This window comes from Ranitomeya imitator, chromosome 3 (genome assembly GCF_032444005.1).
Source record: "Ranitomeya imitator isolate aRanImi1 chromosome 3, aRanImi1.pri, whole genome shotgun sequence".
Classification (NCBI taxonomy): domain Eukaryota; kingdom Metazoa; phylum Chordata; class Amphibia; order Anura; family Dendrobatidae; genus Ranitomeya; species Ranitomeya imitator.
In genome coordinates, this window is record NC_091284.1 from 619,667,678 (window position 1) to 619,692,567 (window position 24,890).

The 24,890-nt window shown below is 44.0% G+C and overlaps 4 protein-coding genes and 1 long non-coding RNA gene across 14 annotated transcripts in view; 3 read left to right on the forward strand and 2 right to left on the reverse strand.

The window, feature by feature from the left end:
- LOC138670640 (uncharacterized) overlaps window positions 1–1,907 on the reverse strand; it is a 288,765-nt gene extending 286,858 nt beyond the window's left edge. Inside the window, exon 1 of the long non-coding RNA XR_011319364.1 lies at window positions 1,888–1,907. This is a non-coding gene — a long non-coding RNA (uncharacterized lncRNA). The remainder of the gene's footprint in view (window positions 1–1,887) is intronic.
- A 1,783-nt stretch (window positions 1,908–3,690) lies between these two features.
- Window positions 3,691–5,761, reverse strand: LOC138671703 (uncharacterized). The gene is made up of 3 exons (XM_069759861.1): window positions 5,083–5,761; window positions 4,502–4,833; window positions 3,691–4,117 (listed from the first exon to the last, which is right to left on the reverse strand). Exons 1-3 carry the CDS (start codon window positions 5,759–5,761, stop codon window positions 3,728–3,730), a joined length of 1,401 nt encoding a protein of 466 aa, XP_069615962.1. The 3' UTR covers window positions 3,691–3,727.
- Window positions 5,762–8,754: 2,993 nt separating this feature from the next.
- On the forward strand, window positions 8,755–12,870 carry LOC138670635 (uncharacterized). 4 transcript variants are annotated; one of them, XM_069758159.1, is made up of 3 exons: window positions 8,755–10,062; window positions 10,312–10,643; window positions 11,028–12,870. In XM_069758159.1, exons 1-3 carry the CDS (start codon window positions 9,051–9,053, stop codon window positions 11,415–11,417), a joined length of 1,734 nt encoding a protein of 577 aa, XP_069614260.1. In that variant the 5' UTR covers window positions 8,755–9,050; the 3' UTR covers window positions 11,418–12,870. The 4 variants fall into 4 exon arrangements, with proteins under 4 accessions (XP_069614260.1, XP_069614259.1, XP_069614257.1 ...); XM_069758158.1 differs by having other exon boundaries at window positions 8,755–9,075; window positions 9,215–10,643; XM_069758156.1 differs by having other exon boundaries at window positions 8,755–10,643.
- Window positions 12,871–14,881: 2,011 nt separating this feature from the next.
- LOC138670636 (uncharacterized) lies at window positions 14,882–18,940 on the forward strand. Of its 4 annotated transcripts, none has more exons than XM_069758163.1 (3): window positions 14,882–16,132; window positions 16,382–16,713; window positions 17,098–18,940. In XM_069758163.1, the coding sequence occupies exons 1-3, from the start codon at window positions 15,121–15,123 to the stop codon at window positions 17,485–17,487; spliced, it is 1,734 nt and encodes a 577-aa protein (XP_069614264.1). In that variant the 5' UTR covers window positions 14,882–15,120; the 3' UTR covers window positions 17,488–18,940. The 4 variants fall into 4 exon arrangements, with proteins under 4 accessions (XP_069614264.1, XP_069614263.1, XP_069614262.1 ...); XM_069758162.1 differs by having other exon boundaries at window positions 14,882–15,145; window positions 15,285–16,713; XM_069758161.1 differs by having other exon boundaries at window positions 14,882–16,713.
- A 2,011-nt stretch (window positions 18,941–20,951) lies between these two features.
- On the forward strand, window positions 20,952–24,405 carry LOC138670637 (uncharacterized). Of its 4 annotated transcripts, none has more exons than XM_069758167.1 (3): window positions 20,952–22,202; window positions 22,452–22,783; window positions 23,168–24,405. In XM_069758167.1, exons 1-3 carry the CDS (start codon window positions 21,191–21,193, stop codon window positions 23,555–23,557), a joined length of 1,734 nt encoding a protein of 577 aa, XP_069614268.1. In that variant the 5' UTR covers window positions 20,952–21,190; the 3' UTR covers window positions 23,558–24,405. The 4 variants fall into 4 exon arrangements, with proteins under 4 accessions (XP_069614268.1, XP_069614267.1, XP_069614266.1 ...); XM_069758166.1 differs by having other exon boundaries at window positions 20,952–21,215; window positions 21,355–22,783; XM_069758165.1 differs by having other exon boundaries at window positions 20,952–22,783.
- Window positions 24,406–24,890: the final 485 nt, after the last annotated feature.

A 24,890-nucleotide genomic window follows, 5' to 3' on the forward strand; every position in this document is an offset into this window, starting at 1 on the left:
TGGCTCTGTGCTGTATACTATGTCACTGGGCAATATACTACTTGGCTCTGTGCTGTATACTACGTCTCTGGGCAATATTCTATGTGGCTCTGTGCTGTATACTACGTCACTGGGCAATATACTACGTGGCTCTGTGCTGTATACTACATCACTGGGCAATATACTACATGGCTCTGTGCTGTATACTATGTCACTGGGCAATAAACTACGTGGCTGGGCAATATACTATGTCGCTGTGCAATATACTACGTGGCTCTGTGCTGTATACTATGTCACTGTGCAATATACTACGTGGCTCTGTGCTGTATACTACATAACTGGGCAATATACTACGTCGCTGGGCAATATACTATGTGGCTGTGCAATATACTACGTGGCTGGGCAATATACTACGTGGCTGGGCAATATACTACGTGACTGGGCAATATACTACGTGGCCGGGCAATATACTATGTGGCTGTGCAATATACTACGTCGCTGGGCAATATACTACGTGGCTGGGCAATATACCACGTGGCTGGGCAATATACCACGTGGCTGGGCAATATACTACGTGGCTGGGCAATATACTATGTGGCTGGGCAATATACTACGTGGCTGGGCAATATACTACGTGGCTGGGCAATATACTACGTGGCTGGGCAATATACTACGTGTCTGGCCAATATACTACGTGGCTGGGCAATATACTACGTGGGCTGAGCAATATACTACATGGCCATGCATATTCTAGAATACCCGATGCATTAGAATCGGGCCACCATCTAGTAGAGCAATAACCAGCTTTAAATGCCTTTCATGCTTCACCCTATACAGTCCGAGAGTCCACTACTGTCTCCATGGTCCTAGATGCAAGGGTACAGCCCAGAGAAGGGTTAACGGACCCACGCTTTCCGACACACACGGTGTCTTTCTCAAGGTGTGATAAGAAAGAGAGGGGGCACCACAGATTCCAAGGGATCCAACCAGGTCTATATAATATGAACCATTTCAAAAAAGAAGAGAAAGAAATAGACCAAAAATCGGGGATCACCGGAGGCACGGATCAAGTAAAAAAAGGCAAATTTTATTCAAAAGTGTATAAACGGACACAGAAAACCACATAGAGCACACATTAAAAACATTTAAAACATTGGTCATCCATGTGACCTATACATGGTACACTTAGGCCCAAAATAGAGCCATCCCCCTGTATGAACCAACTCCCCAGTATCAATAGATGACAAATATAAAGAAAATCCTAACTATTACCGAGTGTGATGTCTATGTGAACAGCACCTTATTTTATCATACAAAAAATATATTGAAAAAGAGAGCTAAATGGCAAGTACACAAATAGTCATATAGCTACCACATTCAGCATATGTCACAATGACTTGTAAGGAGATCCACAATGCCTAGATGCACCATGTTATAGTGAAGGCCGTATCCATGGTGCAAACACATAAATAAATAAAAAAAAAAAAAAAAAAAGAGTCATCTAGACATGAACCCCAATTGCCATAGAAATGAATAAAGATACATATGGAGGTGCAGATAACCAGCCCAGCTGAGGGCACAATCAGGTTCAAAGACTAATAAATCTATTAGCAGAGTAAGTACGAGACTCAATGTGCCAAAGCTGCAGAGACTCCCATGCTGAAGAGGCATGCACACAGTTACCAAAGCCTCTGGGGCTAGATGACCAAAGCTCAATCACAGCATGTAAAATAGAGCCAAGGGCTGCTGGACACACTCAGGACCACCTGGGGAGTGGAGACAGGGGGTACGCTGACCCGACGCGTGTCGCCACACTCAGTGGCTTCGTCAGGGGTAACTCCTGTCAGTGTACTGCGTCCTAATATACTAATTAATCACTTAGGAAATAGCTGCAGCTGTGCTGCTTACCAGAGAAGCATGTAGTCAGGAAACATGGAGGTGCCTCCCCCAGCGTCCAGGGAGAGCTGCCAGCACCTGCGCACACAGGCTTATCTCCTGTGTATTGTCTCGTCACACCAGGTTGTCAAGGGTGCCTGGCAACACCCCGCCCACCCCACATCATCGGATCTCCAACACAGTTGCAATGGGAGCACAGACGCTTGGGCTGGTATATCCCTGCGCCCCCTGGTGGAGTATTGCAAATACTTATGAATGTTTCAGTTCTAAATGCACAAAAACATAGCAAAAGGACAGTGGTGCGCATAACTATGAGGTGGCCTGTGATACCACACAAGATTGTATCCCCACAGAGTAAATTGAGCTCGCTGCATACATGAGCTCCATCCATGACATGTTATTGCACCCAAGCAGCAAGAATTCTGTGCCTGTAGTGTATCACCATACTTTGTATACAGGGTGCCGACAGACACCTTTAACCCCATGCGTGCCACCGCGCAGGGGAGCAGAAAAGTGGCACAAAAATGTACATAGCAAATGCCACATTTAGATCAAGATGCCAGAGGGGCCCAGCAACATTCCCCCCATACCACATCATCAGGTCTCAGGCAGAGTTGTCATGAGCGCATGGACACTTGAGCTGATGTGCGTCTTCGTGCCCCATGTTGGTGCACTACAGGCTCTTATGAGCATTGGATTGCAAGTGCCCAGAACCACCGTAAGCCTACAGATATACAAATACCAGTGAGGCAACATATAGTCTCGTATAGGATAACGATATCTCATTAGATAAGCCTCGGCACATTCAAAGTAAGTTATCATAGCTGCGTGCAGGGGCTTCACCTGTCACATTCCATTGCACCTAGGCAGCAGTTATGTAGCTGCATAGATGCATAGATGCCACACCTGTAGTATTTAGGACATACCCAGACATCCAACCCCACGCGTGTCATCGTGCAGGGGGGCAAACAGGTGTAAAAAATGTGCATTGCCAGTGCCCCATACATTGCCACATCGGGTAGAACCATAACTTTGTTAGAATGGAGCACGTAGTATAAAGCATGCTCTTCCAGTGCCCCAATCAGGACTATTACAAGACTTAAAGACTCCATACCTTATGTGCAATATCATATCATAGACACTCAAGTCATGCTATAACTCAGCCAGCATTGGCCCTATATGGGATTGCTGGGATTCCCCAGTTACACTTTGTCCAACCCCAAAAGTCTTAATCAGGGTGCAAATGTGGGCTCCCATCACGCTCCAGGCAAAATTGCCCGGGGCACGTGGAAACCTATGCTCACTGTATGTCAACACCAAATACGTCATTACAAACCAGTAATGGTAGACTTAAAATGGCTGGAAAGCATGACAAAAATAAATATTTACATGTAAAATTGCTGGTTTAATAAAGCAACCTAAAGCCTCTTTCAAGGGCAGAATAATATTATATATATATACATATTCCATGTAAACTCAAAGTGGGCCACAGATGGAATGTGGCACTACTACAAAAAGACAAAATCACTGCAGAAGCACCAATTATCAAAATATATTTGGACATGCAGGTCAAGGGCATACGGTCTGGTGTTGTTGACAAAGACATCACATATAGAACCAGCAGGAGTGATACTAGTACGAAAGGTGCTTATATTAAATTAGAGTCCTAGTAGTGCTGTTCACATAGAGATCCAAATTCTACCTAGGCTACTGCAAGTTATTGCTAAACAGAAGACCTAGTTCAAAATATAAAAGTGATGAATGATGATAACAAAACCAGAAACATATAAAGCGTTCCTAGATATAAAGAGGCAACAAAGCAACGCACCAATAGTGGGCATGAACGAGTCTTTCAGGATTGCTTATAGAACCCTGTAAATAAAAGGTCCTCATTAAGGCCAAACGGAGCTTTACAGTTCAAATTGAAGATCCATTTGGACTCGCGTCTTAGCAATTCCAACGTGATGTCTCCCCCTCTGATGTCTGATTGGACCAACTCCAGGCCCATAATTCGTGTTCCCCTATGTTGGGAGTTGTGTACAGATAAATAATGCGAGGCCACCGAGGACAAGGTTTTCCCCCTTTCCAAGTCTTTCTTTGCTGTGGTGATGCTTGAGAAGTGCTGCTGTATTCTCTTTTTCAGTACTTGAGTCGTCTGACCAACATACGTTTTTGGACACGGACAGATAAGAGCATAAATCAGATTCCGAGTTTTACAGTTGAAGTAGGTTTTTGTCACCACCTGAAATGAAGAAGGGGATGGAATGAGAGTCACATCATTGTTGATAAATGGGCAAATGTTGCAGCTGCCACATGGAAATGTCCCAACGAGTTTAGTCCCTCTGTTTAGCCGAGTTGTTGGGCGTTTAAAGTGGCTATGGCTCAGAGAGTCCTTAAGGTTTTTTGGTCTTCTGGCTATCAAGGTTGGCTGTGTGGAGATGTGTGATTTAAGTTTGGGTTCGCTACGTAAAATCCCCCAATATTTAGTGAGTATCTCTCGAACCTCCCGCCACTGGTTATTATAAGTTGTAATAACACCCAGAGGTTTAGAAGGTCCCTTCACACGGGGCTGCAATAAATCCCCTCTGCCCGCATCTCTCGCTGCAGTGTAGGCACGTGCAATTACCTTTTTTGGATAGCCTCTATCCTTGAACCGGTGGGTAAGATCCTGTGAGTGCATCCGAAAATCTTCTTGGGTACTGCAATTTCGTTTTATACGATAAAATTGCCCTTTTGGAATCCCTTTTCTTAGATGCTGTGGGTGAAAACTTGAAAATTGTAAAAGGCTATTGGTAGCCGTCGGTTTACGATACAGAGTGGTATACACGCACCCATCCTTAGGGTAAAGCTTGAGATCCAAGAATTCCACTTCTCTCTGTGACAGGTGTGAGGTCAGCCGTATATTCCAGGGGTTTTGGTTCAGAGTCATAATGAATTGATGACATTCTTCCAGGGTGCCTGTCCAGAGAAACAAGATATCATCAATATAACGATACCATTTGATGACATGCATGGAAAAAGCCTCCAGACAGTACACCCTGGTTGACTCCCACCACCCCAAAAAGAGGTTTGCGTACGAGGGCGCACAACGTGCGCCCATCGCAGTACCTCTGGCTTGCCTATAGAAAACCCGGTCGAACACAAAATAGTTTTTATCGAGTACAAATGACAGTAGATCAAGCAAAAAGGAATCATGTAACCTGTCACCTGTTGTGTTCTGGTCCAAAAAGAAGGCAACCGCCTGAATCCCCAGATCATGCCGTATGCAAGTATATAGGGACTCAACGTCCAGTGTGACGAGGTACACATCAGGTGGAACACTCAGGTCCTGTAGCTGTTGGATCAAAAAAGTGGAATCCCTAACGAAGGAGTCCAAGGAGGCAACAAGAGGCTGTAAGAAAAAATCAATGTAAGTACAAGGACGCTCCAAAAGTCCCCCTATCCCGGACACAATAGGTCTACCTGGTGGTGTCTGTACGGATTTATGGACCTTTGGAAGTAGATAGAAGGTTGGTACTCTCGGATGGTGATTAGTCATAAAATCTCTCTCGCGCTTGTTTATAATACTCATGGTGAATGCCGAATCCAGAAGGCGATCCAATTTGGCTTTAAATACATCAGAGGGGTCCGAAGGAAGGACCTGATAACAATCGGAATCTGACAGTTGGCGTCTAGCTTCATCCAGATACAATTCAATAGGCCATAAAACCAAGTTACCACCTTTATCAGCCTCGCGGATGACAAAGTCTCGATTTGAACCAAGTTTCGCAATAGCTTTTTCTTCGGCCTTATTAAGATTTCTCCCTTTATTAGGGTCTGGTTTTAGGCCCTGTATCTCATCACATACTGCATTAAAAAAGCTCTGGATGGCTGGAAAAAAAGACATTCTGCCCTTGAAAGAGGCTTTAGGTTGCTTTATTAAACCAGCAATTTTACATGTAAATATTTATTTTTGTCATGCTTTCCAGCCATTTTAAGTCTACCATTACTGGTTTGTAATGACGTATTTGGTGTTGACATACAGTGAGCATAGGTTTCCACGTGCCCCGGGCAATTTTGCCTGGAGCGTGATGGGAGCCCACATTTGCACCCTGATTAAGACTTTTGGGGTTGGACAAAGTGTAACTGGGGAATCCCAGCAATCCCATATAGGGCCAATGCTGGCTGAGTTATAGCATGACTTGAGTGTCTATGATATGATATTGCACATAAGGTATGGAGTCTTTAAGTCTTGTAATAGTCCTGATTGGGGCACTGGAAGAGCATGCTTTATACTACGTGCTCCATTCTAACAAAGTTATGGTTCTACCCGATGTGGCAATGTATGGGGCACTGGCAATGCACATTTTTTACACCTGTTTGCCCCCCTGCACGATGACACGCGTGGGGTTGGATGTCTGGGTATGTCCTAAATACTACAGGTGTGGCATCTATGCATCTATGCAGCTACATAACTGCTGCCTAGGTGCAATGGAATGTGACAGGTGAAGCCCCTGCACGCAGCTATGATAACTTACTTTGAATGTGCCGAGGCTTATCTAATGAGATATCGTTATCCTATACGAGACTATATGTTGCCTCACTGGTATTTGTATATCTGTAGGCTTACGGTGGTTCTGGGCACTTGCAATCCAATGCTCATAAGAGCCTGTAGTGCACCAACATGGGGCACGAAGACGCACATCAGCTCAAGTGTCCATGCGCTCATGACAACTCTGCCTGAGACCTGATGATGTGGTATGGGGGGAATGTTGCTGGGCCCCTCTGGCATCTTGATCTAAATGTGGCATTTGCTATGTACATTTTTGTGCCACTTTTCTGCTCCCCTGCGCGGTGGCACGCATGGGGTTAAAGGTGTCTGTCGGCACCCTGTATACAAAGTATGGTGATACACTACAGGCACAGAATTCTTGTTGCTTGGGTGCAAGAACATGTCATGGATGGAGCTCATGTATGCAGCGAGCTCAATTTACTCTGTGGGGATACAATCTTGTGTGGTATCACAGGCCACCTCATAGTTATGCGCACCACTGTCCTTTTGCTATGTTTTTGTGCATTTAGAACTGAAACATTCATAAGTATTTGCAATACTCCACCAGGGGGCGCAGGGATATACCAGCCCAAGCGTCTGTGCTCCCATTGCAACTGTGTTGGAGATCCGATGATGTGGGGTGGGCGGGGTGTTGCCAGGCACCCTTGACAACCTGGTGTGACGAGACAATACACAGGAGATAAGCCTGTGTGCGCAGGTGCTGGCAGCTCTCCCTGGACGCTGGGGGAGGCACCTCCATGTTTCCTGACTACATGCTTCTCTGGTAAGCAGCACAGCTGCAGCTATTTCCTAAGTGATTAATTAGTATATTAGGACGCAGTACACTGACAGGAGTTACCCCTGACGAAGCCACTGAGTGTGGCGACACGCGTCGGGTCAGCGTACCCCCTGTCTCCACTCCCCAGGTGGTCCTGAGTGTGTCCAGCAGCCCTTGGCTCTATTTTACATGCTGTGATTGAGCTTTGGTCATCTAGCCCCAGAGGCTTTGGTAACTGTGTGCATGCCTCTTCAGCATGGGAGTCTCTGCAGCTTTGGCACATTGAGTCTCGTACTTACTCTGCTAATAGATTTATTAGTCTTTGAACCTGATTGTGCCCTCAGCTGGGCTGGTTATCTGCACCTCCATATGTATCTTTATTCATTTCTATGGCAATTGGGGTTCATGTCTAGATGACTCTTTTTTTTTTTTTTTTTTTATTTATGTGTTTGCACCATGGATACTGCCTTCACTATAACATGGTGCATCTAGGCATTGTGGATCTCCTTACAAGTCATTGTGACATATGCTGAATGTGGTAGCTATATGACTATTTGTGTACTTGCCATTTAGCTCTCTTTTTCAATATATTTTTTGTATGATAAAATAAGGTGCTGTTCACATAGACATCACACTCGGTAATAGTTAGGATTTTCTTTATATTTGTCATCTATTGATACTGGGAAGTTGGTTCATACAGGGGGATGGCTCTATTTTGGGCCTAAGTGTACCATGTATAGGTCACATGGATGACCAATGTTTTAAATGTTTTTAATGTGTGCTCTATGTGGTTTTCTGTGTCCGTTTATACACTTTTGAATAAAATTTGCCTTTTTTTACTTGATCCGTGCCTCCGGTGATCCCCGATTTTTGGTCTATTTCTTTCTCTTCTCTTTTGAAATGGTTCATATTATATAGACCTGGTTGGATCCCTTGGAATCTGTGGTGCCCCCTCTCTTTCTTATCAAGCCTTCAGTTTGTATGCGGCTGTCTGTTTTTCTCCCGCATTTTCTGGGCGTGGCACGCTGATAGTCTTCTATAACTGATTGACTTATTTTTTGGATAGATATTGTATATTATTGTAGCAATTTTTGGCATGGATCTGGCAGCTAGGGAAGCAGCATGGAATAGTCAAATGGGTAATATCTTTGAGGATACCCCCCTCAATGTGGCCATTAGTGGTAATGAGGATCTGGATTTTCATGGAGTATCTAGTGAATTAATTGGATTGCATAAGTCACTCACCAAAACATGGTGGAACATAAAAACGTTGGAGGAGTACAGAAAGGTGGGCCTGGTGCCCAGAGGACTTAGAGTCCAAATTTTTCCGGCCTGGGAAGCAGATGCCAACTTCCAAAATACGTGGGAGAACGGCTTATTGAAGTGCTCAAATATCCTCATAGAGATGCTTATTGAACATGATCGGGTAATTTTGTCTGCTATTAAAGAGAAAATAAAGACTAGTGAAATTAAGTTGGAAAAGTTTGACAAAAAAACCTTAGTTGAGCCATTTCAGGGCCAGCTGAAGGATATAATTGATAAATTTGAAAAAGACATAGGGGGTAAGAAGCAAAAATTTAAAAGAGATCAGTTGGATTTTAAAAATGGGCGAGCATATAGATGGACACATAAGGGCAACAAGAGAGGTACGAACCTCAATGTGCCAATGGATAAAAGTATAGCGAACCTTCATGAACTTACATCAAGCGATTTTTTATCGTCCGAACAAAGCGAGGCCGAAGGCATAACCGGAGGGGCCGAAGGAGGAGACACGGCCAAAAGAAAACGGAACAAGAACTACAGGGTCTGGTCCCCCAAATACAGACGGGAGACACGACAGAACAGGAAACGATAGATGTGCCCACAATGCCGGCTGGTCCAGTACAATCTGGTAAGCTCTCCATTATTAATTTGTCCTCCTATATTTTGTCTGATGTAGAGATCTCGGTATTGGAGAGGGGACTCTCCTTTTGCCCTACCAACATTATGGACAAATTTACTGTCATAAAGGATGTCTATCTCTTCTGCAGACAGTTGGCGTTCAAACTGCTATATCATCAACCATCCATTTTGGATGATTTACCCATGGGAGAGCGACAAGTTTTTAGGGACCTCTTGGACCTATTGGAGGAAAATGAAGGAGGACATCAAAAGAAGAAAAAGTTCCCTGGTAGGTTACCTTCACAGGCTACACCTTCCTTGTCTTTTTTTCCAGCCATCCAGAGCTTTTTTAATGCAGTATGTGATGAGATACAGGGCCTAAAACCAGACCCTAATAAAGGGAGAAATCTTAATAAGGCCGAAGAAAAAGCTATTGCGAAACTTGGTTCAAATCGAGACTTTGTCATCCGCGAGGCTGATAAAGGTGGTAACTTGGTTTTATGGCCTATTGAATTGTATCTGGATGAAGCTAGACGCCAACTGTCAGATTCCGATTGTTATCAGGTCCTTCCTTCGGACCCCTCTGATGTATTTAAAGCCAAATTGGATCGCCTTCTGGATTCGGCATTCACCATGAGTATTATAAACAAGCGCGAGAGAGATTTTATGACTAATCACCATCCGAGAGTACCAACCTTCTATCTACTTCCAAAGGTCCATAAATCCGTACAGACACCACCAGGTAGACCTATTGTGTCCGGGATAGGGGGACTTTTGGAGCGTCCTTGTACTTACATTGATTTTTTCTTACAGCCTCTTGTTGCCTCCTTGGACTCCTTCGTTAGGGATTCCACTTTTTTGATCCAACAGCTACAGGACCTGAGTGTTCCACCTGATGTGTACCTCGTCACACTGGACGTTGAGTCCCTATATACTTGCATACGGCATGATCTGGGGATTCAGGCGGTTGCCTTCTTTTTGGACCAGAACACAACAGGTGACAGGTTACATGATTCCTTTTTGCTTGATCTACTGTCATTTGTACTCGATAAAAACTATTTTGTGTTCGACCGGGTTTTCTATAGGCAAGCCAGAGGTACTGCGATGGGCGCACGTTGTGCGCCCTCGTACGCAAACCTCTTTTTGGGGTGGTGGGAGTCAACCAGGGTGTACTGTCTGGAGGCTTTTTCCATGCATGTCATCAAATGGTATCGTTATATTGATGATATCTTGTTTCTCTGGACAGGCACCCTGGAAGAATGTCATCAATTCATTATGACTCTGAACCAAAACCCCTGGAATATACGGCTGACCTCACACCTGTCACAGAGAGAAGTGGAATTCTTGGATCTCAAGCTTTACCCTAAGGATGGGTGCGTGTATACCACTCTGTATCGTAAACCGACGGCTACCAATAGCCTTTTACAATTTTCAAGTTTTCACCCACAGCATCTAAGAAAAGGGATTCCAAAAGGGCAATTTTATCGTATAAAACGAAATTGCAGTACCCAAGAAGATTTTCGGATGCACTCACAGGATCTTACCCACCGGTTCAAGGATAGAGGCTATCCAAAAAAGGTAATTGCACGTGCCTACACTGCAGCGAGAGATGCGGGCAGAGGGGATTTATTGCAGCCCCGTGTGAAGGGACCTTCTAAACCTCTGGGTGTTATTACAACTTATAATAACCAGTGGCGGGAGGTTCGAGAGATACTCACTAAATATTGGGGGATTTTACGTAGCGAACCCAAACTTAAATCACACATCTCCACACAGCCAACCTTGATAGCCAGAAGACCAAAAAACCTTAAGGACTCTCTGAGCCATAGCCACTTTAAACGCCCAACAACTCGGCTAAACAGAGGGACTAAACTCGTTGGGACATTTCCATGTGGCAGCTGCAACATTTGCCCATTTATCAACAATGATGTGACTCTCATTCCATCCCCTTCTTCATTTCAGGTGGTGACAAAAACCTACTTCAACTGTAAAACTCGGAATCTGATTTATGCTCTTATCTGTCCGTGTCCAAAAACGTATGTTGGTCAGACGACTCAAGTACTGAAAAAGAGAATACAGCAGCACTTCTCAAGCATCACCACAGCAAAGAAAGACTTGGAAAGGGGGAAAACCTTGTCCTCGGTGGCCTCGCATTATTTATCTGTACACAACTCCCAACATAGGGGAACACGAATTATGGGCCTGGAGTTGGTCCAATCAGACATCAGAGGGGGAGACATCACGTTGGAATTGCTAAGACGCGAGTCCAAATGGATCTTCAATTTGAACTGTAAAGCTCCGTTTGGCCTTAATGAGGACCTTTTATTTACAGGGTTCTATAAGCAATCCTGAAAGACTCGTTCATGCCCACTATTGGTGCGTTGCTTTGTTGCCTCTTTATGTCTAGGAACGCTTTATATGTTTCTGGTTTTGTTATCATCATTCATCACTTTTATATTTTGAACTAGGTCTTCTGTTTAGCAATAACTTGCAGTAGCCTAGGTAGAATTTGGATCTCTATGTGAACAGCACTACTAGGACTCTAATTTAATATAAGCACCTTTCGTACTAGTATCACTCCTGCTGGTTCTATATGTGATGTCTTTGTCAACAACACCAGACCGTATGCCCTTGACCTGCATGTCCAAATATATTTTGATAATTGGTGCTTCTGCAGTGATTTTGTCTTTTTGTAGTAGTGCCACATTCCATCTGTGGCCCACTTTGAGTTTACATGGAATATGTATATATATATAATATTATTCTGCCCTTGAAAGAGGCTTTAGGTTGCTTTATTAAACCAGCAATTTTACATGTAAATATTTATTTTTGTCATGCTTTCCAGCCATTTTAAGTCTACCATTACTTGTTTGTAATGACGTATTTGGTGTTGACATACAGTGAGCATAGGTTTCCACGTGCCCCGGGCAATTTTGCCTGGAGCGTGATGGGAGCCCACATTTGCACCCTGATTAAGACTTTTGGGGTTGGACAAAGTGTAACTGGGGAATCCCAGCAATCCCATATAGGGCCAATGCTGGCTGAGTTATAGCATGACTTGAGTGTCTATGATATGATATTGCACATAAGGTATGGAGTCTTTAAGTCTTGTAATAGTCCTGATTGGGGCACTGGAAGAGCATGCTTTATACTACGTGCTCCATTCTAACAAAGTTATGGTTCTACCCGATGTGGCAATGTATGGGGCACTGGCAATGCACATTTTTTACACCTGTTTGCCCCCCTGCACGATGACACGCGTGGGGTTGGATGTCTGGGTATGTCCTAAATACTACAGGTGTGGCATCTATGCATCTATGCAGCTACATAACTGCTGCCTAGGTGCAATGGAATGTGACAGGTGAAGCCCCTGCACGCAGCTATGATAACTTACTTTGAATGTGCCGAGGCTTATCTAATGAGATATCGTTATCCTATACGAGACTATATGTTGCCTCACTGGTATTTGTATATCTGTAGGCTTACGGTGGTTCTGGGCACTTGCAATCCAATGCTCATAAGAGCCTGTAGTGCACCAACATGGGGCACGAAGACGCACATCAGCTCAAGTGTCCATGCGCTCATGACAACTCTGCCTGAGACCTGATGATGTGGTATGGGGGGAATGTTGCTGGGCCCCTCTGGCATCTTGATCTAAATGTGGCATTTGCTATGTACATTTTTGTGCCACTTTTCTGCTCCCCTGCGCGGTGGCACGCATGGGGTTAAAGGTGTCTGTCGGCACCCTGTATACAAAGTATGGTGATACACTACAGGCACAGAATTCTTGTTGCTTGGGTGCAAGAACATGTCATGGATGGAGCTCATGTATGCAGCGAGCTCAATTTACTCTGTGGGGATACAATCTTGTGTGGTATCACAGGCCACCTCATAGTTATGCGCACCACTGTCCTTTTGCTATGTTTTTGTGCATTTAGAACTGAAACATTCATAAGTATTTGCAATACTCCACCAGGGGGCGCAGGGATATACCAGCCCAAGCGTCTGTGCTCCCATTGCAACTGTGTTGGAGATCCGATGATGTGGGGTGGGCGGGGTGTTGCCAGGCACCCTTGACAACCTGGTGTGACGAGACAATACACAGGAGATAAGCCTGTGTGCGCAGGTGCTGGCAGCTCTCCCTGGACGCTGGGGGAGGCACCTCCATGTTTCCTGACTACATGCTTCTCTGGTAAGCAGCACAGCTGCAGCTATTTCCTAAGTGATTAATTAGTATATTAGGACGCAGTACACTGACAGGAGTTACCCCTGACGAAGCCACTGAGTGTGGCGACACGCGTCGGGTCAGCGTACCCCCTGTCTCCACTCCCCAGGTGGTCCTGAGTGTGTCCAGCAGCCCTTGGCTCTATTTTACATGCTGTGATTGAGCTTTGGTCATCTAGCCCCAGAGGCTTTGGTAACTGTGTGCATGCCTCTTCAGCATGGGAGTCTCTGCAGCTTTGGCACATTGAGTCTCGTACTTACTCTGCTAATAGATTTATTAGTCTTTGAACCTGATTGTGCCCTCAGCTGGGCTGGTTATCTGCACCTCCATATGTATCTTTATTCATTTCTATGGCAATTGGGGTTCATGTCTAGATGACTCTTTTTTTTTTTTTTTTTTTATTTATGTGTTTGCACCATGGATACTGCCTTCACTATAACATGGTGCATCTAGGCATTGTGGATCTCCTTACAAGTCATTGTGACATATGCTGAATGTGGTAGCTATATGACTATTTGTGTACTTGCCATTTAGCTCTCTTTTTCAATATATTTTTTGTATGATAAAATAAGGTGCTGTTCACATAGACATCACACTCGGTAATAGTTAGGATTTTCTTTATATTTGTCATCTATTGATACTGGGAAGTTGGTTCATACAGGGGGATGGCTCTATTTTGGGCCTAAGTGTACCATGTATAGGTCACATGGATGACCAATGTTTTAAATGTTTTTAATGTGTGCTCTATGTGGTTTTCTGTGTCCGTTTATACACTTTTGAATAAAATTTGCCTTTTTTTACTTGATCCGTGCCTCCGGTGATCCCCGATTTTTGGTCTATTTCTTTCTCTTCTCTTTTGAAATGGTTCATATTATATAGACCTGGTTGGATCCCTTGGAATCTGTGGTGCCCCCTCTCTTTCTTATCAAGCCTTCAGTTTGTATGCGGCTGTCTGTTTTTCTCCCGCATTTTCTGGGCGTGGCACGCTGATAGTCTTCTATAACTGATTGACTTATTTTTTGGATAGATATTGTATATTATTGTAGCAATTTTTGGCATGGATCTGGCAGCTAGGGAAGCAGCATGGAATAGTCAAATGGGTAATATCTTTGAGGATACCCCCCTCAATGTGGCCATTAGTGGTAATGAGGATCTGGATTTTCATGGAGTATCTAGTGAATTAATTGGATTGCATAAGTCACTCACCAAAACATGGTGGAACATAAAAACGTTGGAGGAGTACAGAAAGGTGGGCCTGGTGCCCAGAGGACTTAGAGTCCAAATTTTTCCGGCCTGGGAAGCAGATGCCAACTTCCAAAATACGTGGGAGAACGGCTTATTGAAGTGCTCAAATATCCTCATAGAGATGCTTATTGAACATGATCGGGTAATTTTGTCTGCTATTAAAGAGAAAATAAAGACTAGTGAAATTAAGTTGGAAAAGTTTGACAAAAAAACCTTAGTTGAGCCATTTCAGGGCCAGCTGAAGGATATAATTGATAAATTTGAAAAAGACATTATAGGGGGTAAGAAGCAAAAATTTAAAAGAGATCAGTTGGATTTTAAAAATGGGCGAGCATATAGATGGACACATAAGGGCAACAAGAGAGGTACGAACCTCAATGTGCCAATGGATAAAAGTATAGCGAACCTTCATGAACTTACATCAAGCGATTTTTTATCGTCCGAACAAAGCGAGGCCGAAGGCATAACCGGAGGGGCCGAAGGAGGAGACACGGCCAAAAGAAAACGGAACAAGAACTACAGGGTCTGGTCCCCCAAATACAGACGGGAGACACGACAGAACAGGAAACGATAGATGTGCCCACAATGCCGGCTGGTCCAGTACAATCTGGTAAGCTCTCCATTATTAATTTGTCCTCCTATATTTTGTCTGATGTAGAGATCTCGGTATTGGAGAGGGGACTCTCCTTTTGCCCTACCAACATTATGGACAAATTTACTGTCATAAAGGATGTCTATCTCTTCTGCAGACAGTTGGCGTTCAAACTGCTATATCATCAACCATCCATTTTGGATGATTTACCCATGGGAGAGCGACAAGTTTTTAGGGACCTCTTGGACCTATTGGAGGAAAATGAAGGAGGACATCAAAAGAAGAAAAAGTTCCCTGGTAGGTTACCTTCACAGGCTACACCTTCCTTGTCTTTTTTTCCAGCCATCCAGAGCTTTTTTAATGCAGTATGTGATGAGATACAGGGCCTAAAACCAGACCCTAATAAAGGGAGAAATCTTAATAAGGCCGAAGAAAAAGCTATTGCGAAACTTGGTTCAAATCGAGACTTTGTCATCCGCGAGGCTGATAAAGGTGGTAACTTGGTTTTATGGCCTATTGAATTGTATCTGGATGAAGCTAGACGCCAACTGTCAGATTCCGATTGTTATCAGGTCCTTCCTTCGGACCCCTCTGATGTATTTAAAGCCAAATTGGATCGCCTTCTGGATTCGGCATTCACCATGAGTATTATAAACAAGCGCGAGAGAGATTTTATGACTAATCACCATCCGAGAGTACCAACCTTCTATCTACTTCCAAAGGTCCATAAATCCGTACAGACACCACCAGGTAGACCTATTGTGTCCGGGATAGGGGGACTTTTGGAGCGTCCTTGTACTTACATTGATTTTTTCTTACAGCCTCTTGTTGCCTCCTTGGACTCCTTCGTTAGGGATTCCACTTTTTTGATCCAACAGCTACAGGACCTGAGTGTTCCACCTGATGTGTACCTCGTCACACTGGACGTTGAGTCCCTATATACTTGCATACGGCATGATCTGGGGATTCAGGCGGTTGCCTTCTTTTTGGACCAGAACACAACAGGTGACAGGTTACATGATTCCTTTTTGCTTGATCTACTGTCATTTGTACTCGATAAAAACTATTTTGTGTTCGACCGGGTTTTCTATAGGCAAGCCAGAGGTACTGCGATGGGCGCACGTTGTGCGCCCTCGTACGCAAACCTCTTTTTGGGGTGGTGGGAGTCAACCAGGGTGTACTGTCTGGAGGCTTTTTCCATGCATGTCATCAAATGGTATCGTTATATTGATGATATCTTGTTTCTCTGGACAGGCACCCTGGAAGAATGTCATCAATTCATTATGACTCTGAACCAAAACCCCTGGAATATACGGCTGACCTCACACCTGTCACAGAGAGAAGTGGAATTCTTGGATCTCAAGCTTTACCCTAAGGATGGGTGCGTGTATACCACTCTGTATCGTAAACCGACGGCTACCAATAGCCTTTTACAATTTTCAAGTTTTCACCCACAGCATCTAAGAAAAGGGATTCCAAAAGGGCAATTTTATCGTATAAAACGAAATTGCAGTACCCAAGAAGATTTTCGGATGCACTCACAGGATCTTACCCACCGGTTCAAGGATAGAGGCTATCCAAAAAAGGTAATTGCACGTGCCTACACTGCAGCGAGAGATGCGGGCAGAGGGGATTTATTGCAGCCCCGTGTGAAGGGACCTTCTAAACCTCTGGGTGTTATTACAACTTATAATAACCAGTGGCGGGAGGTTCGAGAGATACTCACTAAATATTGGGGGATTTTACGTAGCGAACCCAAACTTAAATCACACATCTCCACACAGCCAACCTTGATAGCCAGAAGACCAAAAAACCTTAAGGACTCTCTGAGCCATAGCCACTTTAAACGCCCAACAACTCGGCTAAACAGAGGGACTAAACTCGTTGGGACATTTCCATGTGGCAGCTGCAACATTTGCCCATTTATCAACAATGATGTGACTCTCATTCCATCCCCTTCTTCATTTCAGGTGGTGACAAAAACCTACTTCAACTGTAAAACTCGGAATCTGATTTATGCTCTTATCTGTCCGTGTCCAAAAACGTATGTTGGTCAGACGACTCAAGTACTGAAAAAGAGAATACAGCAGCACTTCTCAAGCATCACCACAGCAAAGAAAGACTTGGAAAGGGGGAAAACCTTGTCCTCGGTGGCCTCGCATTATTTATCTGTACACAACTCCCAACATAGGGGAACACGAATTATGGGCCTGGAGTTGGTCCAATCAGACATCAGAGGGGGAGACATCACGTTGGAATTGCTAAGACGCGAGTCCAAATGGATCTTCAATTTGAACTGTAAAGCTCCGTTTGGCCTTAATGAGGACCTTTTATTTACAGGGTTCTATAAGCAATCCTGAAAGACTCGTTCATGCCCACTATTGGTGCGTTGCTTTGTTGCCTCTTTATGTCTAGGAACGCTTTATATGTTTCTGGTTTTGTTATCATCATTCATCACTTTTATATTTTGAACTAGGTCTTCTGTTTAGCAATAACTTGCAGTAGCCTAGGTAGAATTTGGATCTCTATGTGAACAGCACTACTAGGACTCTAATTTAATATAAGCACCTTTCGTACTAGTATCACTCCTGCTGGTTCTATATGTGATGTCTTTGTCAACAACACCAGACCGTATGCCCTTGACCTGCATGTCCAAATATATTTTGATAATTGGTGCTTCTGCAGTGATTTTGTCTTTTTGTAGTAGTGCCACATTCCATCTGTGGCCCACTTTGAGTTTACATGGAATATGTATATATATATAATATTATTCTGCCCTTGAAAGAGGCTTTAGGTTGCTTTATTAAACCAGCAATTTTACATGTAAATATTTATTTTTGTCATGCTTTCCAGCCATTTTAAGTCTACCATTACTTGTTTGTAATGACGTATTTGGTGTTGACATACAGTGAGCATAGGTTTCCACGTGCCCCGGGCAATTTTGCCTGGAGCGTGATGGGAGCCCACATTTGCACCCTGATTAAGACTTTTGGGGTTGGACAAAGTGTAACTGGGGAATCCCAGCAATCCCATATAGGGCCAATGCTGGCTGAGTTATAGCATGACTTGAGTGTCTATGATATGATATTGCACATAAGGTATGGAGTCTTTAAGTCTTGTAATAGTCCTGATTGGGGCACTGGAAGAGCATGCTTTATACTACGTGCTCCATTCTAACAAAGTTATGGTTCTACCCGATGTGGCAATGTATGGGGCACTGGCAATGCACATTTTTTACACCTGTTTGCCCCCCTGCACGATGACACGCGTGGGGTTGGATGTCTGGGTATGTCCTAAATACTACAGGTGTGGCATCTATGCATCTATGCAGCTACATAACTGCTGCCTAGGTGCAATGGAATGTGACAGGTGAAGCCCCTGCACGCAGCTATGATAACTTACTTTGAATGTGCCGAGGCTTATCTAATGAGATATCGTTATCCTATACGAGACTATATGTTGCCTCACTGGTATTTGTATATCTGTAGGCTTACGGTGGTTCTGGGCACTTGCAATCCAATGCTCATAAGAGCCTGTAGTGCACCAACATGGGGCACGAAGACGCACATCAGCTCAAGTGTCCATGCGCTCATGACAACTCTGCCTGAGACCTGATGATGTGGTATGGGGGGAATGTTGCTGGGCCCCTCTGGCATCTTGATCTAAATGTGGCATTTGCTATGTACATTTTTGTGCCACTTTTCTGCTCCCCTGCGCGGTGGCACGCATGGGGTTAAAGGTGTCTGTCGGCACCCTGTATACAAAGTATGGTGATACACTACAGGCACAGAATTCTTGTTGCTTGGGTGCAAGAACATGTCATGGATGGAGCTCATGTATGCAGCGAGCTCAATTTACTCTGTGGGGATACAATCTTGTGTGGTATCACAGGCCACCTCATAGTTATGCGCACCACTGTCCTTTTGCTATGTTTTTGTGCATTTAGAACTGAAACATTCATAAGTATTTGCAATACTCCACCAGGGGGCGCAGGGATATACCAGCCCAAGCGTCTGTGCTCCCATTGCAACTGTGTTGGAGATCCGATGATGTGGGGTGGGCGGGGTGTTGCCAGGCACCCTTGACAACCTGGTGTGACGAGACAATACACAGGAGATAAGCCTGTGTGCGCAGGTGCTGGCAGCTCTCCCTGGACGCTGGGGGAGGCACCTCCATGTTTCCTGACTACATGCTTCTCTGGTAAGCAGCACAGCTGCAGCTATTTCCTAAGTGATTAATTAGTATATTAGGACGCAGTACACTGACAGGAGTTACCCCTGACGAAGCCACTGAGTGTGGCGACACGCGTCGGGTCAGCGTACCCCCTGTCTCCACTCCCCAGGTGGTCCTGAGTGTGTCCAGCAGCCCTTGGCTCTATTTTACATGCTGTGATTGAGCTTTGGTCATCTAGCCCCAGAGGCTTTGGTAACTGTGTGCATGCCTCTTCAGCATGGGAGTCTCTGCAGCTTTGGCACATTGAGTCTCGTACTTACTCTGCTAATAGATTTATTAGTCTTTGAACCTGATTGTGCCCTCAGCTGGGCTGGTTATCTGCACCTCCATATGTATCTTTATTCATTTCTATGGCAATTGGGGTTCATGTCTAGATGACTCTTTTTTTTTTTTTTTTTTTATTTATGTGTTTGCACCATGGATACGGCCTTCACTATAACATGGTGCATCTAGGCATTGTGGATCTCCTTACAAGTCATTGTGACATATGCTGAATGTGGTAGCTATATGACTATTTGTGTACTTGCCATTTAGCTCTCTTTTTCAATATATTTTTTGTATGATAAAATAAGGTGCTGTTCACATAGACATCACACTCGGTAATAGTTAGGATTTTCTTTATATTTGTCATCTATTGATACTGGGAAGTTGGTTCATACAGGGGGATGGCTCTATTTTGGGCCTAAGTGTACCATGTATAGGTCACATGGATGACCAATGTTTTAAATGTTTTTAATGTGTGCTCTATGTGGTTTTCTGTGTCCGTTTATACACTTTTGAATAAAATTTGCCTTTTTTTACTTGATCCGTGCCTCCGGTGATCCCCGATTTTTGGTCTATTTCTTTCTCTTCTCTTTTGAAATGGTTCATATTATATAGACCTGGTTGGATCCCTTGGAATCTGTGGTGCCCCCTCTCTTTCTTATCAAGCCTTCAGTTTGTATGCGGCTGTCTGTTTTTCTCCCGCATTTTCTGGGCGTGGCACGCTGATAGTCTTCTATAACTGATTGACTTATTTTTTGGATAGATATTGTATATTATTGTAGCAATTTTTGGCATGGATCTGGCAGCTAGGGAAGCAGCATGGAATAGTCAAATGGGTAATATCTTTGAGGATACCCCCCTCAATGTGGCCATTAGTGGTAATGAGGATCTGGATTTTCATGGAGTATCTAGTGAATTAATTGGATTGCATAAGTCACTCACCAAAACATGGTGGAACATAAAAACGTTGGAGGAGTACAGAAAGGTGGGCCTGGTGCCCAGAGGACTTAGAGTCCAAATTTTTCCGGCCTGGGAAGCAGATGCCAACTTCCAAAATACGTGGGAGAACGGCTTATTGAAGTGCTCAAATATCCTCATAGAGATGCTTATTGAACATGATCGGGTAATTTTGTCTGCTATTAAAGAGAAAATAAAGACTAGTGAAATTAAGTTGGAAAAGTTTGACAAAAAAACCTTAGTTGAGCCATTTCAGGGCCAGCTGAAGGATATAATTGATAAATTTGAAAAAGACATTATAGGGGGTAAGAAGCAAAAATTTAAAAGAGATCAGTTGGATTTTAAAAATGGGCGAGCATATAGATGGACACATAAGGGCAACAAGAGAGGTACGAACCTCAATGTGCCAATGGATAAAAGTATAGCGAACCTTCATGAACTTACATCAAGCGATTTTTTATCGTCCGAACAAAGCGAGGCCGAAGGCATAACCGGAGGGGCCGAAGGAGGAGACACGGCCAAAAGAAAACGGAACAAGAACTACAGGGTCTGGTCCCCCAAATACAGACGGGAGACACGACAGAACAGGAAACGATAGATGTGCCCACAATGCCGGCTGGTCCAGTACAATCTGGTAAGCTCTCCATTATTAATTTGTCCTCCTATATTTTGTCTGATGTAGAGATCTCGGTATTGGAGAGGGGACTCTCCTTTTGCCCTACCAACATTATGGACAAATTTACTGTCATAAAGGATGTCTATCTCTTCTGCAGACAGTTGGCGTTCAAACTGCTATATCATCAACCATCCATTTTGGATGATTTACCCATGGGAGAGCGACAAGTTTTTAGGGACCTCTTGGACCTATTGGAGGAAAATGAAGGAGGACATCAAAAGAAGAAAAAGTTCCCTGGTAGGTTACCTTCACAGGCTACACCTTCCTTGTCTTTTTTTCCAGCCATCCAGAGCTTTTTTAATGCAGTATGTGATGAGATACAGGGCCTAAAACCAGACCCTAATAAAGGGAGAAATCTTAATAAGGCCGAAGAAAAAGCTATTGCGAAACTTGGTTCAAATCGAGACTTTGTCATCCGCGAGGCTGATAAAGGTGGTAACTTGGTTTTATGGCCTATTGAATTGTATCTGGATGAAGCTAGACGCCAACTGTCAGATTCCGATTGTTATCAGGTCCTTCCTTCGGACCCCTCTGATGTATTTAAAGCCAAATTGGATCGCCTTCTGGATTCGGCATTCACCATGAGTATTATAAACAAGCGCGAGAGAGATTTTATGACTAATCACCATCCGAGAGTACCAACCTTCTATCTACTTCCAAAGGTCCATAAATCCGTACAGACACCACCAGGTAGACCTATTGTGTCCGGGATAGGGGGACTTTTGGAGCGTCCTTGTACTTACATTGATTTTTTCTTACAGCCTCTTGTTGCCTCCTTGGACTCCTTCGTTAGGGATTCCACTTTTTTGATCCAACAGCTACAGGACCTGAGTGTTCCACCTGATGTGTACCTCGTCACACTGGACGTTGAGTCCCTATATACTTGCATACGGCATGATCTGGGGATTCAGGCGGTTGCCTTCTTTTTGGACCAGAACACAACAGGTGACAGGTTACATGATTCCTTTTTGCTTGATCTACTGTCATTTGTACTCGATAAAAACTATTTTGTGTTCGACCGGGTTTTCTATAGGCAAGCCAGAGGTACTGCGATGGGCGCACGTTGTGCGCCCTCGTACGCAAACCTCTTTTTGGGGTGGTGGGAGTCAACCAGGGTGTACTGTCTGGAGGCTTTTTCCATGCATGTCATCAAATGGTATCGTTATATTGATGATATCTTGTTTCTCTGGACAGGCACCCTGGAAGAATGTCATCAATTCATTATGACTCTGAACCAAAACCCCTGGAATATACGGCTGACCTCACACCTGTCACAGAGAGAAGTGGAATTCTTGGATCTCAAGCTTTACCCTAAGGATGGGTGCGTGTATACCACTCTGTATCGTAAACCGACGGCTACCAATAGCCTTTTACAATTTTCAAGTTTTCACCCACAGCATCTAAGAAAAGGGATTCCAAAAGGGCAATTTTATCGTATAAAACGAAATTGCAGTACCCAAGAAGATTTTCGGATGCACTCACAGGATCTTACCCACCGGTTCAAGGATAGAGGCTATCCAAAAAAGGTAATTGCACGTGCCTACACTGCAGCGAGAGATGCGGGCAGAGGGGATTTATTGCAGCCCCGTGTGAAGGGACCTTCTAAACCTCTGGGTGTTATTACAACTTATAATAACCAGTGGCGGGAGGTTCGAGAGATACTCACTAAATATTGGGGGATTTTACGTAGCGAACCCAAACTTAAATCACACATCTCCACACAGCCAACCTTGATAGCCAGAAGACCAAAAAACCTTAAGGACTCTCTGAGCCATAGCCACTTTAAACGCCCAACAACTCGGCTAAACAGAGGGACTAAACTCGTTGGGACATTTCCATGTGGCAGCTGCAACATTTGCCCATTTATCAACAATGATGTGACTCTCATTCCATCCCCTTCTTCATTTCAGGTGGTGACAAAAACCTACTTCAACTGTAAAACTCGGAATCTGATTTATGCTCTTATCTGTCCGTGTCCAAAAACGTATGTTGGTCAGACGACTCAAGTACTGAAAAAGAGAATACAGCAGCACTTCTCAAGCATCACCACAGCAAAGAAAGACTTGGAAAGGGGGAAAACCTTGTCCTCGGTGGCCTCGCATTATTTATCTGTACACAACTCCCAACATAGGGGAACACGAATTATGGGCCTGGAGTTGGTCCAATCAGACATCAGAGGGGGAGACATCACGTTGGAATTGCTAAGACGCGAGTCCAAATGGATCTTCAATTTGAACTGTAAAGCTCCGTTTGGCCTTAATGAGGACCTTTTATTTACAGGGTTCTATAAGCAATCCTGAAAGACTCGTTCATGCCCACTATTGGTGCGTTGCTTTGTTGCCTCTTTATGTCTAGGAACGCTTTATATGTTTCTGGTTTTGTTATCATCATTCATCACTTTTATATTTTGAACTAGGTCTTCTGTTTAGCAATAACTTGCAGTAGCCTAGGTAGAATTTGGATCTCTATGTGAACAGCACTACTAGGACTCTAATTTAATATAAGCACCTTTCGTACTAGTATCACTCCTGCTGGTTCTATATGTGATGTCTTTGTCAACAACACCAGACCGTATGCCCTTGACCTGCATGTCCAAATATATTTTGATAATTGGTGCTTCTGCAGTGATTTTGTCTTTTTGTAGTAGTGCCACATTCCATCTGTGGCCCACTTTGAGTTTACATGGAATATGTATATATATATAATATTATTCTGCCCTTGAAAGAGGCTTTAGGTTGCTTTATTAAACCAGCAATTTTACATGTAAATATTTATTTTTGTCATGCTTTCCAGCCATTTTAAGTCTACCATTACTTGTTTGTAATGACGTATTTGGTGTTGACATACAGTGAGCATAGGTTTCCACGTGCCCCGGGCAATTTTGCCTGGAGCGTGATGGGAGCCCACATTTGCACCCTGATTAAGACTTTTGGGGTTGGACAAAGTGTAACTGGGGAATCCCAGCAATCCCATATAGGGCCAATGCTGGCTGAGTTATAGCATGACTTGAGTGTCTATGATATGATATTGCACATAAGGTATGGAGTCTTTAAGTCTTGTAATAGTCCTGATTGGGGCACTGGAAGAGCATGCTTTATACTACGTGCTCCATTCTAACAAAGTTATGGTTCTACCCGATGTGGCAATGTATGGGGCACTGGCAATGCACATTTTTTACACCTGTTTGCCCCCCTGTACGATGACACGCGTGGGGTTGGATGTCTGGGTATGTCCTAAATACTACAGGTGTGGCATCTATGCATCTATGCAGCTACATAACTGCTGCCTAGGTGCAATGGAATGTGACAGGTGAAGCCCCTGCACGCAGCTATGATAACTTACTTTGAATGTGCCGAGGCTTATCTAATGAGATATCGTTATCCTATACGAGACTATATGTTGCCTCACTGGTATTTGTATATCTGTAGGCTTACGGTGGTTCTGGGCACTTGCAATCCAATGCTCATAAGAGCCTGTAGTGCACCAACATGGGGCACGAAGACGCACATCAGCTCAAGTGTCCATGCGCTCATGACAACTCTGCCTGAGACCTGATGATGTGGTATGGGGGGAATGTTGCTGGGCCCCTCTGGCATCTTGATCTAAATGTGGCATTTGCTATGTACATTTTTG